The sequence below is a fragment of the Chlorocebus sabaeus genome, chromosome 12 (assembly GCF_047675955.1).
Source record: "Chlorocebus sabaeus isolate Y175 chromosome 12, mChlSab1.0.hap1, whole genome shotgun sequence".
NCBI lineage: Eukaryota > Metazoa > Chordata > Mammalia > Primates > Cercopithecidae > Chlorocebus > Chlorocebus sabaeus.
In genome coordinates, this window is record NC_132915.1 from 43,479,865 (window position 1) to 43,495,727 (window position 15,863).

General features: G+C 35.8%; 1 protein-coding gene across 13 annotated transcripts in view; it reads right to left on the reverse strand.

Moving 5' to 3' along the window:
- The window catches only part of NFIB (nuclear factor I B), a 232,447-nt gene that overhangs the window by 36,716 nt on the left and 179,868 nt on the right, over positions 1-15,863 (reverse strand). For 11 of the 13 annotated variants that reach the window (XM_073021603.1, XM_073021604.1, XM_073021602.1 and 8 more), the window contains 2 exons: positions 6,657-6,791; positions 1,490-1,674 (listed from right to left, as the gene is read on the reverse strand). In XM_073021603.1, the coding sequence (XP_072877704.1) occupies positions 1,490-1,674; positions 6,657-6,791 (320 nt within the window). The remainder of the gene's footprint in view (positions 1-1,489; positions 1,675-6,656; positions 6,792-15,863) is intronic. The other 2 variants (XM_073021605.1, XM_073021599.1) reach the window with 1 other exon arrangement.

Genomic DNA, 15,863 nt, shown 5'->3' on the forward strand with positions numbered 1-15,863 from the left:
TGCATAATTTTTCCCCTAACAGTGCCTAATTAAGACATCAGTTAAAAAAAAAAAATCCAATGGAACTCTAAGATTTTCCACACTGAATTAACGTTAAGGACTTTTAATGGATGTCTTAATTAGACTTTGTTATTCATGGAAATTCTACACAAATTAAAATCAGACCTTGTGTGCACTGTTCCCAGCTGAGTCTAGCAAAATGCTCTATGGAACTGAGACTTCTGAATCCATGCGCTGACAACAAATTTTATTTCTAAACGATATACTAAGATCCCACTCTTTTACTTAGCTGTCTTTAGTACTGCAGTCATGAAAAGTGCTACAACATTTTAACATTTTCTTCTAAAATACAAATAGTAATTTTAACTTCAAATTCAAAATTCAATATTGAGTTTAATGTCTTAGTCAAACTAAAAGTAATGATAACTTTTTAAGTAACCCAAAGGGTCCTGGATATGTTGTCATTCTAAATTAAAAGTTCAGAAAGGACCATTTTGTTTCATTTTAACAAATTAAGACCAAAGGGATTTTTTTCTCACCTTTCTTTGCTAATTATAAATTGATAGACACACACTATTTACTAGCATTTTAGGAAGTGTTCCTCTGTAGTAATGATAGAATGTTTGTGAATAATCTGCAAAGTATTAAAAGGTATAATAAGGAATGGACAGGAGTCTTAGAGGTAAAGCAGCAAAGCTAAATACTAGATCATAATAACAAAATTACATTACACGTTTTAGATATTACAATTATCGATAGCCCCAGGTCTGGTACAAAGACTGTCTACTTGATTGTGGAAAACGCTTAAATACCAAATTGCGATGAAGTAACCTCTTGGTAGAAGAAACCGCATGTCTAGGGGAGTGAGAAATGCTCATGAGTCACTACACTTACACAATGAATCCCAAAAACCACTGCACAATGTTTACAAAAAAAAAAAAAAAAAAGAAAGACAGACGCTTCTAGTAATGTCACTCATTATTAAATGTAAGTCATGTCTCTACAAAGAATATTCAAGTAGTCATCAAACACTGAAAATGTTTACATTACCAAAGCTTATTTTAATACCTAATAGTTGGTCTACAAATACAACTGTAAGTTCTTTTGTGTGTGTTTATTTTAGCACATACCTTACTCCTGCCTGAAATAAGCACATTGTCTCTGTGTCAAATCAGGTATTTCAGAGGTGTGAACTCCAGCCCAGAGCTTTCCTGTCAATGTACTTTCTGCATAAACTTTCCCTTTAGTCAATGAAAATCCAAAAACATTAAACCATCTTCACAAATTTACCCTTTGGGGCAACACACTTCCTACCTGTCATTCAGCCACCTTTAAATAAAAACTTATTGAGTCACCAAGCAACTTCCTGAAGATGGATTTCAAGGCTTGACGTTCTGCCAGACACACTGTCTGACTAACCTTTGTGTCTCAGAATTAGACCTGTCCCATCTCCCTTAGGTGCTAATCTTATTTTCTCTCTTATTTTTACCTGGCTGGTTTGTGGACTGGATGGGTCATACGAAGGTACATAGTTCTTCAGAGTATCCTGAGGATTCAGGTGGGGAGGATATCTGATTGTTGGATGAGAAAAGTAGCTTGATGGGGCTGGAGGAAGGATAGCTTGTGTTGGAAATGGCAACGGTGAGGGTGGAGGTGGAGTTCGAGTTGAGATGACTGCAGAAGACAGAAAAGGAAAGATTGACTCGTCAGCTGGTTACCTTATTGGTCCATTCTGATCCTAAAGAATGCTGTGAAACTACAAAACTGGTAACCATTCATTTTTGTCGCCATGATGTAACCAAGCTCTCCTAAAACAAGTTACTTCTTCACTTTTATTCTCAACACCAGTACTGCTAACTACACAGAGACAAAACATCACTCTAGAAAATGAACAATCTTGCTTCCCAGCTCTGTGAGTGGTTACAAAATAAGTTTCTCTTTTATAGGTTACATCAATACTTGATAAAACACTTCTTTGAGCGTTTATATCCCATTGAAAACATATTCTTTGATTATAAAATCTTTAGGCCAGGTGCAGTACCTCACACCTGTAATACCAGCACTTTGGGTGGCCGAGGCGGGTGGATCACCTGAGGTAAGGAGTTCGAGACCAGCCTGACCAACATGGCAAAAACCCATCTCTACTGAAAATACAAAAATTAGCTGAGCATGGTGGTGTGTGCCTGTAATCCCAGCTACTTGGGAGCTTAAGGCAGGAGAATCACTTGAATCCAGGAGACAAGAGATTGCAGGGAGCTGAGATCGCACCACTGCACTCCAACCTGGTGACAGAATAAGACTCCGTTTCAAACAAACAAACAAACAAACAACACTTTGTCTTGTAAGTCCAGAGCAAATCACAGCATTAAGTAGAGGGCAAAAGAACCACAAATTTTCTGCCAAACTTAAAAAGTGAAATTCAATTTCAAATAAATCATTTCCCTATACATCCTACCTGGCAGTTGTTTAGAAGGAAAGACAATAACTAATACAACATCATCTCATGACATTTATAATTGTCTGGTCATAGTATAAATGCTTATGAACATTGGAACATAGAGCTGGAAACTCTCCTAATGAAAATGTTTCTTTCAAAACCAAAAGAGCTCTATTCTGCGACTATTTTTCTTTCTACTTTAACTTTTACTATATGTTGTTTAAAAGATACTGTTAATGTAAAATCAAGAATAAAACACACATCACTGAAAATTTAAACTTTCATATAGGTAAGTATATCACTCTACCCATAAATCATATATTTTATAATATTTTTATAAAGGGAAATACTATATAAAACACATGCAATGTGGACAATGTTCAATTTTACTATAACTTTTCAACATTAGTATTCTTATAATTTATTGTTCAGTTTTTGAAATATAAATCTTAAGTTTGAAAGATGGGGAAAGAGTATAATCATGTGATCATTATCTCTATAATGTTGAGAGAAATAATCATAGAAATACAAATTAAAACTACCAACAAATATATGTAGAGGTGAAGAGTAAATGTCTTTCCATTTAATATTTCCCAATTCAAATGATAGGAAATTATAAATGATAAATGTCTAATGTTTTATGAGACAACTTAACAAAGAATATGAAAAAAAAAAAAATTCTAACCATAACCTATAAAGGGAAATCACCTGGAATGATTTATCTCCAACTTTCAAACTATGTGGGTTGTGGGTAGGGTGACCTGTTTGTGGGATGTATTGCTTACCTCTCCCAAAAAAAACTTTTTCAGAAAATACAAGAAATTAAGAATGTATATAATAGAAGAAACATAAATTCAATTTTATAGTCGCAACTTTGTTCTCTGAATGTCCACCAGGGCACTGTTTCTGAGAATTGTCTGTATTGCTCTTACAATACAGACCCCTTGGTCTACACACAGACCTAGGGGATCAGGACCTCTAGGGGTGAGGCACCAAAATGTATGTTTTAAATAAGTTCCCAGGTAATCTTCCTACATACTGAAGTTTCAGCATCCTCCATCAAATGTATGCATTTCAGAGAACAAATACATATTTCTTAAAACAAAACTCTTTACTGAAATATTACTTTATTTAAGAAATACATCCATTTGAAAGTATCATTTAAGGAAATACAAACATCTAACAAAAACTGGGCATCTTTTACTTAGTGTCTAAGTGCTCTTAATCTCAGCTCATTTTAACCACGATTTTTGCTCACATCTGTACACAAACCCTGGAAAGATATAAACATAGTTCCATCTTGGGTCCTTTAGGTTTTGAGATTAATTTGGCCTTAACAGTTCTGGAGGAGATCTCTTTTCAACTGAAATTGCAGAAATCAAATCCGAACTCAAATCTACGGGCAACCTGACATGGTGCTTGCGTGAGCTGTAGGTGGCCTGATATAACTGGGTAAAATGTCGTATTTCAAACTGAGAGTAAAAATGACTACCTTTTCCATAAAAGCCATTCTAGTCCTCTAAAAATAAGAAAAGCAGGCCAGGCACGGTGACTCACGGCTGTAATCCCAGCACTGTGGGAGGTCGAGGTGGGTGGAGTGGATCACTTGAGGTCAGAAGTTCGAGATCAGCCTGGCCAACATGGTGAAACCCCATCTCTACTAAAAATATACAAAAATTAGCTGGGCGTGGTGGTGACTGCCTATAATCCCAGTTACTCGGGAGGCCGAGGCAAGAGAATTACTTGAACCTGGGAGGCAGAGGTTGCAGTGAGCCAAGATCACGCCACTGCACTCCAACCTGGGCGACAGAGTAAGACCCTGTCTCAAAAAAAAAAAAAAAAAAAATAGAAAAAGAAAAAAAATAAGAAAAGCAAAATACAAGACAAAAAAAGTTTTCCTTTATAAGGAAAGTTTCATAAGTTTTCCTTATGAAAGAATAAATACATACACACATATGTGTATTCTTTGCATACATTATTGAAAAGCCTTAATTGTCTTCTTTCCTTCAGTCTTGCTCCTTCCAATACATTCTTTACAGTGCTATGTGAATGACTTTTTAAAAATACCATTACAATCATGTAACTTCTCTGCTAAAAATATTTCAATGGCTTCCTACTGCTTCCAGAATAAAATCCCAACAGCTTTTTCAGTACACACAACCTCATGTGCTCTGCGACCGAGTCCTGGATCACTTCTTTGGCCTCATCTCTGGCCAGAAGAAATTTGTGGATCCTTGGCTATATGGCAGTTCCCTGCTGCAATGGCCTCTAATGCACTGATAGATGCTGTTGCCTCTGCCTCCCAGTTTGCCCATCTGCCTCCCAGTTTGCCCCTTTTCCTCCTAGTTAGCCTCTCTGCCTCCCAGCTTGCCCCTCTTCCTCCTAGTTTGCCCCTATGCCTCCATGTTGCCCCTCTTCCTCCTAGTACGTCCCTCTGCCTCCCAGGTTGCCCCTCTTCCTCCTAGTTTATTGTTCCTTCTTGTGGTGAACTTTGCCATCACACTTCTTCAGGTTATCTAATCCTTCTTCAGGTTATCTAGTCATGTTCAGATTAGATGCCCAGCCAATGACATGGCCCCATTCTCTCCCTACTATATCCTGAACTCTTTAAGGGCAGAAAAGATCTTTTGTGAACAAGATGCCTACCACAGGTCCTAATATACAGATACAAAACAAATACCGGGTGAAGGACCAAAATGGAGGGCTCATCTAGGTCTCTCCTCTTTCATTATATAAAAATATACTATCTACTTTTTTCACATGTTAGAAATAAGAATATTTTTATCAGGTGTCATAAATAATGGGTAATTTGACTTCTCAGTTAATTTTGTCCAAATATTCAACATTACAAACCTATGAAACAGTTATTGATTTTTTTTACCTATCTCAATGGTATAGGTAATAAATGCAAAAGTTCTTATACCACATTTAAGTTGTATAGTCCTCTCTCAATTTCATAATATTTTAATGATAGCAATAAAGGCCATGTATTTTTTAAGTATAGCACCAATAAATATCAACATATACTTACAAACCAAAGCTAATAAGGACTTTATTTTAAAATATGTTACATTGTTTGCATAAAGATTTAAAAACCAGATTTGATTAGTTAGAAGGATGAGGAAGTGCCTAACTATAAATTTTAACCAATAACAGTTTCACTATTAACATATATATGAATATATATATAAATATATATACATAACTTTTCCTACATAAAATGCAGTCTACTGCTCTCTAGGAATTAAGAGCAATAGGTAAAAAGTATACCATGTTAATTATTAGCAGTATCTCATTTTTAATTTTTGAAAGATTTGATATTAACTGTTGGTTAAAGTACAAATGTCAAATATTAGATTCATTTTCCTACTTAAATTAAGATATTAGACACAATATCAAGTGTACTAGCCCAAAGGATTTGGGCATATGAAACAATTGTCAAAGAAAAGTACCTTTTATTCTCTGATTACTCTCAAATAGATAAATATCGATTTATATGTAGAAAATAACATCTACAGAAATAGTGCCTTTTATCTTAATGCCTTTAGAAATACTCTAAACTCAGCAACATAACTGAAATTCCATCTTTTCCTTAGTAAAATATCAGGACCAATCCTGAAGCTATAATAAAGACAGCTATGTACACATATTTTCCACATTCTTCTGATAACAATCTTTTTGATAAAGGCAATTTTAAAATACATATTATAAATATTATTTACTTGTAAGACTTTGAAAATCTTATTTATTTATTTAATTTTTTTTGAGATGGAGTCTCGCTCCGTCACTCAGGCTGGAGTGCAGTAGTGTGATCTCAGCTCACTGCAACCTTTGCCTCCTGGGCTCAAGTGATTCTTCTGCATCAGCTTCCTGAGTAGCTGGGATTACAGGCACACACCACCATGCCAGGCTAATTTTTGTATTTTTAGTAGAGAGACGGTTTCACCATATTGGTCAGGCTGGTCTTGAACTCCTGACCTCGTGATCCGCCCACCTCAGCCTCCCAAAGTGCTAGGATTACAGGTGTGAGCCCCTGCACCCAGAGAAAATCTTTTCTCATAAATCGAGAAGAAAAAATATTTGATCGGATTGTGCCCCTCCCCATTTGGGTTGAGAAAATATGGTTGCCATAGCTATATTTATAAACTTTTGCTCCATCCCTAAGGTTGGGCCCTACAGACAAGAAGGAGGCTTCTCCTCTATGCTTGAAACTCCTCACCACTGTGTGCAACTCCAGGTATTCCGGGATGGTGGTGCTGGGGGAAAGTGCTCAGTCTTGGGGAAGAATCCTGTGGAGATGCAGAGCTGAACAATGGCTTTTCAGGCTTCTTCATAGTAGTTGGAGAAGACATATCTGCGAGAAACAGAGAAAAACCCAAAGCTCTATGACCTTCTTAAGCTCTAAGGTTCATGTCAACATGATGAGAGATCTCATCTTCCAACATTTTAGTATTCTCATACTTTGGCTCTTTTACAAAATATATTCTGAATGTCAATGATCCAGCTATATTGGAGCTCTGAAATATTCGTTCAATCTCCATGGAAGCTAGCAGAAGCCTTCATTAAAATTAGCATCAGACTTATTCCCATTACTAAATAAATCTTAAACTTCTAAAAAAAAAACCCAAAGTCTTGTTTCCTTTAGCCCCTTAGTTCACACAAAGGCCTTCTTTACCTCAGCATTTCATTCTTAAATTTATATGATTCAGAAGATTGTCTTTCGATCTGGCGACTACACTGTGAAAACAGAGGGCAACTGGTGCAAATGTGAAAAACAAACTTCAGGTATGTTGGTCACAATATTACTGATTTCACAGCTTTTATGGGAAACTCATTCAATTGGTTAGCAAAAAAAATACATTCCTTAATTTGCTCTTTCTGCAAACGTTTACTGGGTTTCTCTATTGGCCCGTGAAAATGAAGATGTTAAAGAAATTAAAAGTAATTCCTGCTCTAGGGATGCTCACTGTTGGTGAGGAGGAAAATGATGAGAAGAAAACGGTTGTGAACAGTTGAGAGGTACAATGTGTGTTGAGAGCATTTGCTGCTACATCCCCTACAGGACAGAGATCGTCTCAGTCTCCCCAGGATGAGGAAGGTATTTCCCATTCGCATCATTTTCAAAATGTGAATGGGGATGACATTCTCCGAGAGGAAATGCTCAGAAAAAAAAGATGGCATAAAATACACAAGTAAACAGTGTGTGGAGTGGTGAAAGATGAAGAGGAGCAAGCCTCTGGCAGGTCCCACAGGCTGTGGGGTCTCCAGCTTCCTGTGCAAACATCTGAATGCTTACCCTCATGGGAGAAACACCATAGATGGGCGAAACACGATCAAAATGACAGCTTAGAGCAATCCCCCCAGAAACCACATGGAGGGTGGACTGGCCAAAACAGAGACAGAAATCATGAAGACCACTTTAGCAGATTCAGCAATACATTCATTCCATAAATACTTGTTCAAGACCGAATTTATGCCACACGCTGTACTAGCCTGGGACACAGTGGTGAACTGGACTCATTTTTGGCTCCTTTAAAGCTTAAAATCTAGTGAGGCGATATGGACAAGTAAGAAGGCATTGCAAAAGGTGCCGTGATAGGAAAATAATTCAGAGATTTCAGGCTTCCTTCATTCATTCTTTTCATAAATATTTAATACTGCCAAAAGATAGATCATGAGAGCTTGAAATAAGAATCATGATAGAGCTAATGCAATAAATATTTTAACAGGATTCACCCAATTAAATTATTAAGTGATGTAGACTGTTATCATCTTAGTTGACTAAGAGACTATACCATGCAGTTTGTTGGAATAAATAGGGAGTTTAGAGATGTGCCTTGCTTTTAACATCTTGAGTTATGTTGACTTTAATGGAAGTTTATCAACTTAGAGTAAAATGTTATAAAAATGATATGAGCTATAAAATTTGTATTTTATTATGAAAAATGTTAACTGTATTCACAAGCAGACAGAACTGTAATGAATCCTCATGCACCGATAACCCAACTTCGGCAATGATCAACTCATAACAAATCTTATTTCATCTTTATCCCTATCTACACTTTCTTTCCCTGTGGTACTTTGAAGCAAATCCCAGATATCATACAATATTGCTTCTAAGTATTTCAGCATGTATCTCTAAAAGAAAATAAATCTTTATTAAAAGAAAAAAAAACTGTATTACACATCAAAATGTACACAATTTGCACTTTTGAGTTTTTTTGAAATGAGAAAAAGACCTTATGGTACTATTAATATAAGAAACTAATTATCACTACATTTGACCATTTGAAAAATTCTGGAAAAGGCATTCATAAAATTAAATATGCATTTTTCAGTATGGTGGCATTTAAAGGATGAATATACTACTGTAAAGGCAGTAGACATCACAGTCTACAAAAAATGCCAGGCGTATTTGTAGCTGTAAGCTACAATTTGTGACTGGCTGTCGTGAATCTATCAGAACTTTGATGAGTCAGAGAACCATTTCAGTATTTCTTTTTCAAAAAAAAAAACAGAAATAAATTATTCATAAAATCACAGAAATTAAGGCCACTATAAAAAAAAGAAAAAAATTTTAAACCACGGCTTAAAAAATAGACAAAGAAAGTTCATTTCAGCTATATTCAAGATGCCAAAAATAATACTTAATTTTGCTTAAGAGCTATGTGATTTCAAAAGGTAATACTACAAATATAGACTTTTAACTAATGGATATAAAATCATAGACATACAGTATTAGAAATGGAAAGAACCTCTATTTTGTCTTTTTTGTTACAGATAATGCAATAACTTTCCATTCCAAACTTTTAATTTAAAATTGACTGTTAGAAAAAGAAACTGGGAACTTTTTATTGACACTCTTCTGCTTTACCTGTGTCTAATATAAATTTCAAGTAAAATGTAACTTGTAAATCAGTTTCTAAAAGTTCCATAGAATAAATAATAATGCATAACTATACATCATTTTAAAATAATTTAGGCCAGGTGCAGTGGCTCACGCCTGTAATCCCAACACTTTGGGAGGCCGAGGCGGGTGGATCGCCTGAGGTCAGGAGTTCGAGACCAGCCTGGCCAACATGGTGAAACTCCGTTTCTACTAAAAATACAAAAATTAGCTGGGTGTGGTGGTGGGCACCTGTAATCCCAGCTACTCAAGAGGCTGAGGTAGGAGAATTGCTTGAACCTTGGAGGCAGGTGTTGCCTGTCAAGATAGTGTCATTGCACTCCAGCCTGGGCGACAAGAGCAAACTTCTGTCAAAAAAAAAAAAAAAAAATTAATGTGACCACAGCTTGAGAAACAGAACAGTGTCATTCTAGGTATGTCGTTTCTGGAAAAGAGGATCAATTAAGGCAATTGAAACTACTGTAACTATATCAGACTTTTCATTAAACTCAGTCAAATTCATGGGTCTCCTTTTGTAAAGGGCACATAAATCAAGGGTGTTTATATAGAAGTTGAAGATGATCATGAAATTTTTAATGTAAATTATATAAATTTTAAGAAGCAAACCATTTGTATCTTTTTAGCCAAAATGACACACTTGTTTTTACTGAGTAATTATTATGGGTCCACTTATTTTTTCAATTCTTCTTTGGGCATACACCTAATAATAGTGGTACCTTCATAGAGGATTGATTATACAGACCAACACAGAAGAAACAGAATAAAATGTGCTGTTCAAGCTGCAAAAGGAACCACAAACTCTTTCCTTAAACAACAAAAGTAACTTATAATAGTAAATACAAGAATGGGAAGGTTTACTGACCAAACTGAAAGGATTTGCTTTAGAAACAGGTGGAGAACGGTAGTATCAGAATATAGGTTTAACTGCCTTTGTTTTCTGATTAAATGAAATTCATTCTTGGCCCATTAATAAAAATATACTGTTATACAGCACGCAGAAGGCACTATGCTAAGAGCTTAGGAAGATACAAAAGTGAATCCTCTCTCTCTCAAAAAAACAAAACAAAACAAAAAAACAAAGAAAAACCCTCTCTAGACTAGAAGGGGATATAAAAGATCAATTATCTGGGGAAAATGTAAGGATACAGTTTCTAGCTAGTACATTTTAATCATGAACCAAACTAGTATTATTTTAATTTTAATTTTATTTTGAATGTCCACAGTCTAAAAGACTCATGCCAAGGTGAACAATGATATTGTTTCTATGTTTAATGTGCTCATATGCCATAAAAATAGTTTGACGAATGAATATATAGAAGAGATACCTTAAAGTGACCTTTCTGTGAAGAAAAACAAATGCCACGCTTTTCACAATCTACTGTCCCTCAAGCAGGAAGAATAATACATAAAAAGATTAAGTTGAATAATAATAAAGTTGAGTAATGCATAACTATATAACTTGAATAATAATGCATACATAATAGTGCATAAGTTGAATACTACATAAAATAAAGAAACTGAAAAGAGATGCAAGATGATAGGCAAAGGATTAGCTGATGTTTCTATTGGTGGAAGGGAGGCAGGAGGTGCTGGTAGTTGATGAGGAAGAATTAGAGGCCAGTGATGGCTTGAAATCAGACAAAACAATTTAAATTTGATTTAGAAAGTAATAATTTATAAATCAATTGATTTTAGAAGAAAAAACTTTCCAAAAAATTGATTTTTTTTCTGTTCTCAGCGCCCTTTTCACTTGTACCTGGTTGGACCAAAAATTTTCTTCCTAGTCTCCACCAGGCCTTCCTCACCATGGCATTTTATAAAAACCAGCAGCTGGCATCGTATCTTTCAAACAGTATCTTTCTCATTGCAAGATCTACCACAGTATATCACATTTTTAAATAGCTCTTTTTCTTTGTTATTCCATTTTATTTAAACTTTAGTGAAGCTAATTTTCTTATGGCTTCCTTTAGGAGCAGAAGAAATATGTTTTTAACTCCTGCCATCCCTGGTCTATGACATTCCCTTGAACTAGAAAATGAGGCATTTCCACTCTCCTTATTTCTCCCATAGAACAATGTTTTATCCACTGAACAAACTTATTTTCTCCTTAAGTAATCTCTCTTGGAAAACCCTGAGTTCTAGATTTCATTAATGATCTTTTGTTTGTATCTTATATTACTTGATGGATTTTTCATTGTTATTTACTTGTATCCACTGAATATACTTTTTTTAAAAAGTTGACTAATGGCTTACCTCCTAAGGAACATGCTTTTATCAAAAACACAAAAAGATGCAGAGGCTGGAAGAATATGCTACTTGGGAAGAGAATGAAAAAAAAAAAAGTAGAAATGAAAGAAAGAAGAGGTAAAGCAGGCACTGTGTCTAGGCAGCTTATTTTAGAATCTCTTGCATGTGAAAGCAACTGTATTATGAAGTGATGACTAGTAGTGCAGGATGAGAAAAATAACCATAGCCAGCATATCTTAAAATTCATGTTCCATGAATAAATATCACCAGATGAGAAGCAGTTGACTATAAAGCAAAGAGAAAAGAAAATCAATCACTGAGATTCTAATAAGTGTGAGGAACTATGGCTAAGCATCGAGATGCTAAACAAAAGCACTTGGTTCCTGTCTTGGTGATGCTTCAGTAGAGAGGGCAGAAATTAAAGACAAAAATACATTAAATAATTGCAATCATAATCATATTGGATTGCAGAAATAATTCTTCTTAATGACAGATTAGAGAGAATAATTTTTTAAAAAAGACTCACATTGATGGTGTTATTCTTCAATGTGTACACCCACATTTACATTTATAACTGAAAATTAGCTATGACTGTAGAAATTCATCGTGCAGTTGAATATGTAATAAAAGATCACCATGTAAGAAAAAAGTTTAAGTAGGCTACTGATAAAGTTGGTTCATTCATTCTTAAGCATCCCTTTAAGTAAGTATTTTGCAAAATCAAATTGTCACATGATTTTTCCTGACCATACTATATATATTTTTGGCACTGTAGCATATATATCTCCTGGGCCTTGATGTGTCATTTATTTCACAGCATCACTTCAAAGAGATAAGGGCTTAAGCAAATAAAGAGTTAGATCAACTCATCTCCCAACAAGGTAATTTCATCTACAAAGGAAGAGAGTCGCTGTGAAACACAGCGTATGTACTCGACTCATCGGCAGCTTGCACAAATGGCGCTCCAGATGTATATCTGTTCAAGTCAGCCCAAGGCAACAATTTTGATCAATTCTAATGTGATAAAATGCTGCAGGGAAAGTGTGCAGAAACGTGTTTACGTCAGTCCTTAATTAAACTGTTGTTCACTTCCAAAGAACCTTAGGAAACACTAATGAGACATGAGTTTTGGCAATTTCTTCATCAAAGCAAAGACCCCTTCCTCAGTCTGTAGCAGCCTGTCATCCAAGTCGCTCCCGGGATAAATGTCACATGGCACTCCAATCAGTTAGCCACCTGTTAGTAGAACTTCACTGAAGTCAACTAGTGATCTAGGGCAAGCTCAAACAGCCACCTTAACACCTGCCTGTCTGGGACACCTGCTCCTTTTTCACATATAGTAGAGCAATATGTTAGCTTTTCCAATATGCTCGAGTAGATTAAGGTTACAAATCAGACTTCTAAAGCCTACATAGAAAACATATAATTTTCTTTTTTGAAACATTTCTTTTCTTCCCTATAGTAACACAATTTTTAACAATTTCAAATTAATTATGTAAGAACACACAAGAATTCTTGAATTTCTGGAAGCTATTATTTTCAGCATACCATATCACTAAATTAAAATGTATTAACTGTGCCAGTCCTAGGATTTAGGCCTGTTTCTAGGATAGAATAGTCCTATTTCTATCTGGTTAACAAAGAAGCAAATTGCTTCAAAATGTTTTAAAAGTCCAATTATTTTACATATTCCTAAGTTGTCTTCCTTATTTGCATGTCATACTTGTAACTTGTAAACAAGTCTAAATGAACCCTATAGATACAAGTCACCATTTGCTGGCTACTTTTATTCTCCGGTATTTAATGTTAAGGTTTGTCTTATTGCTAAGTGCTTATAAAGCTATAATCATTGTTAAAAGTATCTAAATATCTTCATTTTTCACATTATCAAGTTGCTGAACAATTTACAGGATTCCTCTTTTTCCTTTCTATCTTTTATTATTTTGCAAATTTCATTTATTTATTTAATTATTTTAGAGACAAGGTCTCACTCTGTTGCCCAGGCTGCGGTGGCACAATCATGGCTCACTGCAGCCTCAAACTCCTGGTTTCAAGCGACCCTCCCTTCTCAGCCTCCCGAGTAGCTAGGACTATGGGCACACAATCACACCCAGCTAATTTTTAAATTTTTAGTAGGGACAAAGTCTGGCTATATTGCCCAGGCTGGTCTAGTCTCCTAATCTCACGAGATCTCCTGCTTTGCCCTTTGAAAGTGTTGAGATTATTGGCTTGATTCATTGCACACGGTCTTCTTTTTTCCTTTCTTCCTTTTTTTCTTCGTCGTCGTTGTCTTTTTTTTTTTTGGCAAAAGAAAACTCGGAGTGTATTGAAAACAGTTACAAAACTTCTGTTAACTTTGACCCTCTGGTATGATACTGACCAGAGGAGTTTGAAGAGCATATATAAAGACACTTAGCTTAGAGACAGTCCAATGGCTGGGATTTGACAAGATTACATTATATTGACAAGTTTTATCAAGTTGATACACCCTCATAATTTTCAAAGTTCTTCAATTTTTGGACTTTTGAAAGTATTCGACTATCATAGATTTTTTTAAAAAATAGTTTTGTAGATATACAAAAACTCGGAATATTGAAAACCTCTTCAGAGACCAAATTCATTGTTGGGTGAAGGCAAAGGTGGTCAACACATCCATCACTCCACGGAAACTCTGTCAAGCAATACAGCACTGAAAGTGAAAAATGAGCTTTAGCTTAACTGGGATATTTCTGCTTTCCATTAAAATGTTGGGTGGAAGCTGGAAGACAACATGAAAAAGAAATGAACCATCTGCATAAAATAATAATGTTATTTAAAATAAATAAGGTAGTAAATGAGAGGCTACCAAATCAAGTCTGTGGGATGAGTTTTGTAGCTGAAATCTGACATTTTTACTTCAGGCCACAAATCCAGAGTCAGTCCTGAGTCAAGGAAAGAGTTTGGGCTCTGTTCCCAGAGGACAAGGAGAAGGCAGAGAAGATGATTGCCAACTGAAAGCTAAAAAGATCACAATTTCTCAGCCTCTGTTTTTGCCCTGGGATAAACAGTGTTGAGGAGAGGAAAGTGTCCAGGTTATTTATAACTGTATGAGTGTCATGTAAAATAAGACAACTATTAAGGCCAGATTGGGGCAGTATCTAGCCTGCCAGATACTTAAGATCCCAGCCCAAAGCTTTGATGTATTTATTTCTAAGGATCTCCGTGTAGAGAATGACAGCAATCCTTACTTTAACAGGTTTTACCTAAAAAGTAAAGGACTGATGATGGGTGACGGAGTGTGTCCTGGAGGAGGAAGAAAGGAGAGAGAGACCAAGTAAGCTCTGCCTTTACTTGAAAGCTTTGTACAATCCTTTGTACAATACCCTCTCAATTTCTCCATTTTCTTCACAAATGGAGCTACCCTGGCTCATAGGGAGAAGATATATGGTGTGTTTCTTGATGGTTTAAATGACATATAAATGATAAAAAAGAAGTGCATGGGTAAAGACACAGGGACATAAAGAATGTTCTATAAATTTCTTTCAGAGGACATGCTTCGAAATTGTTTATAGAGCCATGTGCTACATTGAAATTATTACAGCTTATAACAACGGAGTTAAGCCATTCAGGCACTGCTCTAGGGAATGTAAATTGATAAGATCTAAGCCAATATTTACCAACAGCCTTAGACATTGACATAAGATTTAACTTAGTAATTCTACAGTAGGAATGTATTTATTCCTGTAAAAAAATTTCATTGAACTTCTATTTGGTGACTTCACGCCAGGCAGTATGCTAAGGACTGGGGTCAGTGAAAAGAACTAGACAAGAATCACCTAATCAGATTAGGCACAGAGTTAACATGCAATGATGTTCACTGTATCTCTCTTTATAATATAAAAACTTCAAATCTATCTAAATATTCATGAGCAAAGTAGATATTTAAAATTTTATGGTGTAGCCAAAGTATGGCATATTATATACTCATTACAAAGTGGAAGACTGGACGGGGTGGCTCATGCCTGTAATCCCAGCACTATAAGGCCCAGGCGGGTGGATCAAGTCACCTGAGGTCAGGAGTTCGAGACCAGCCTGGCCAACATGGCGAATCCCTGTCTCTACTAAAAATACAAAAATTAGCCGGCCATGGTGGCGTGCACCTGTAATACCAGCTACTGGGGAGGTTAGCGCAGGAAGAATTGCTTGAATCAGGGAGGTGGAGGTTGCAGTGAGCCAGGATCGTGCCACTGTACTCCAGCCTGGGTGACAGGGCAAGACTCTGTCACAAAAAAA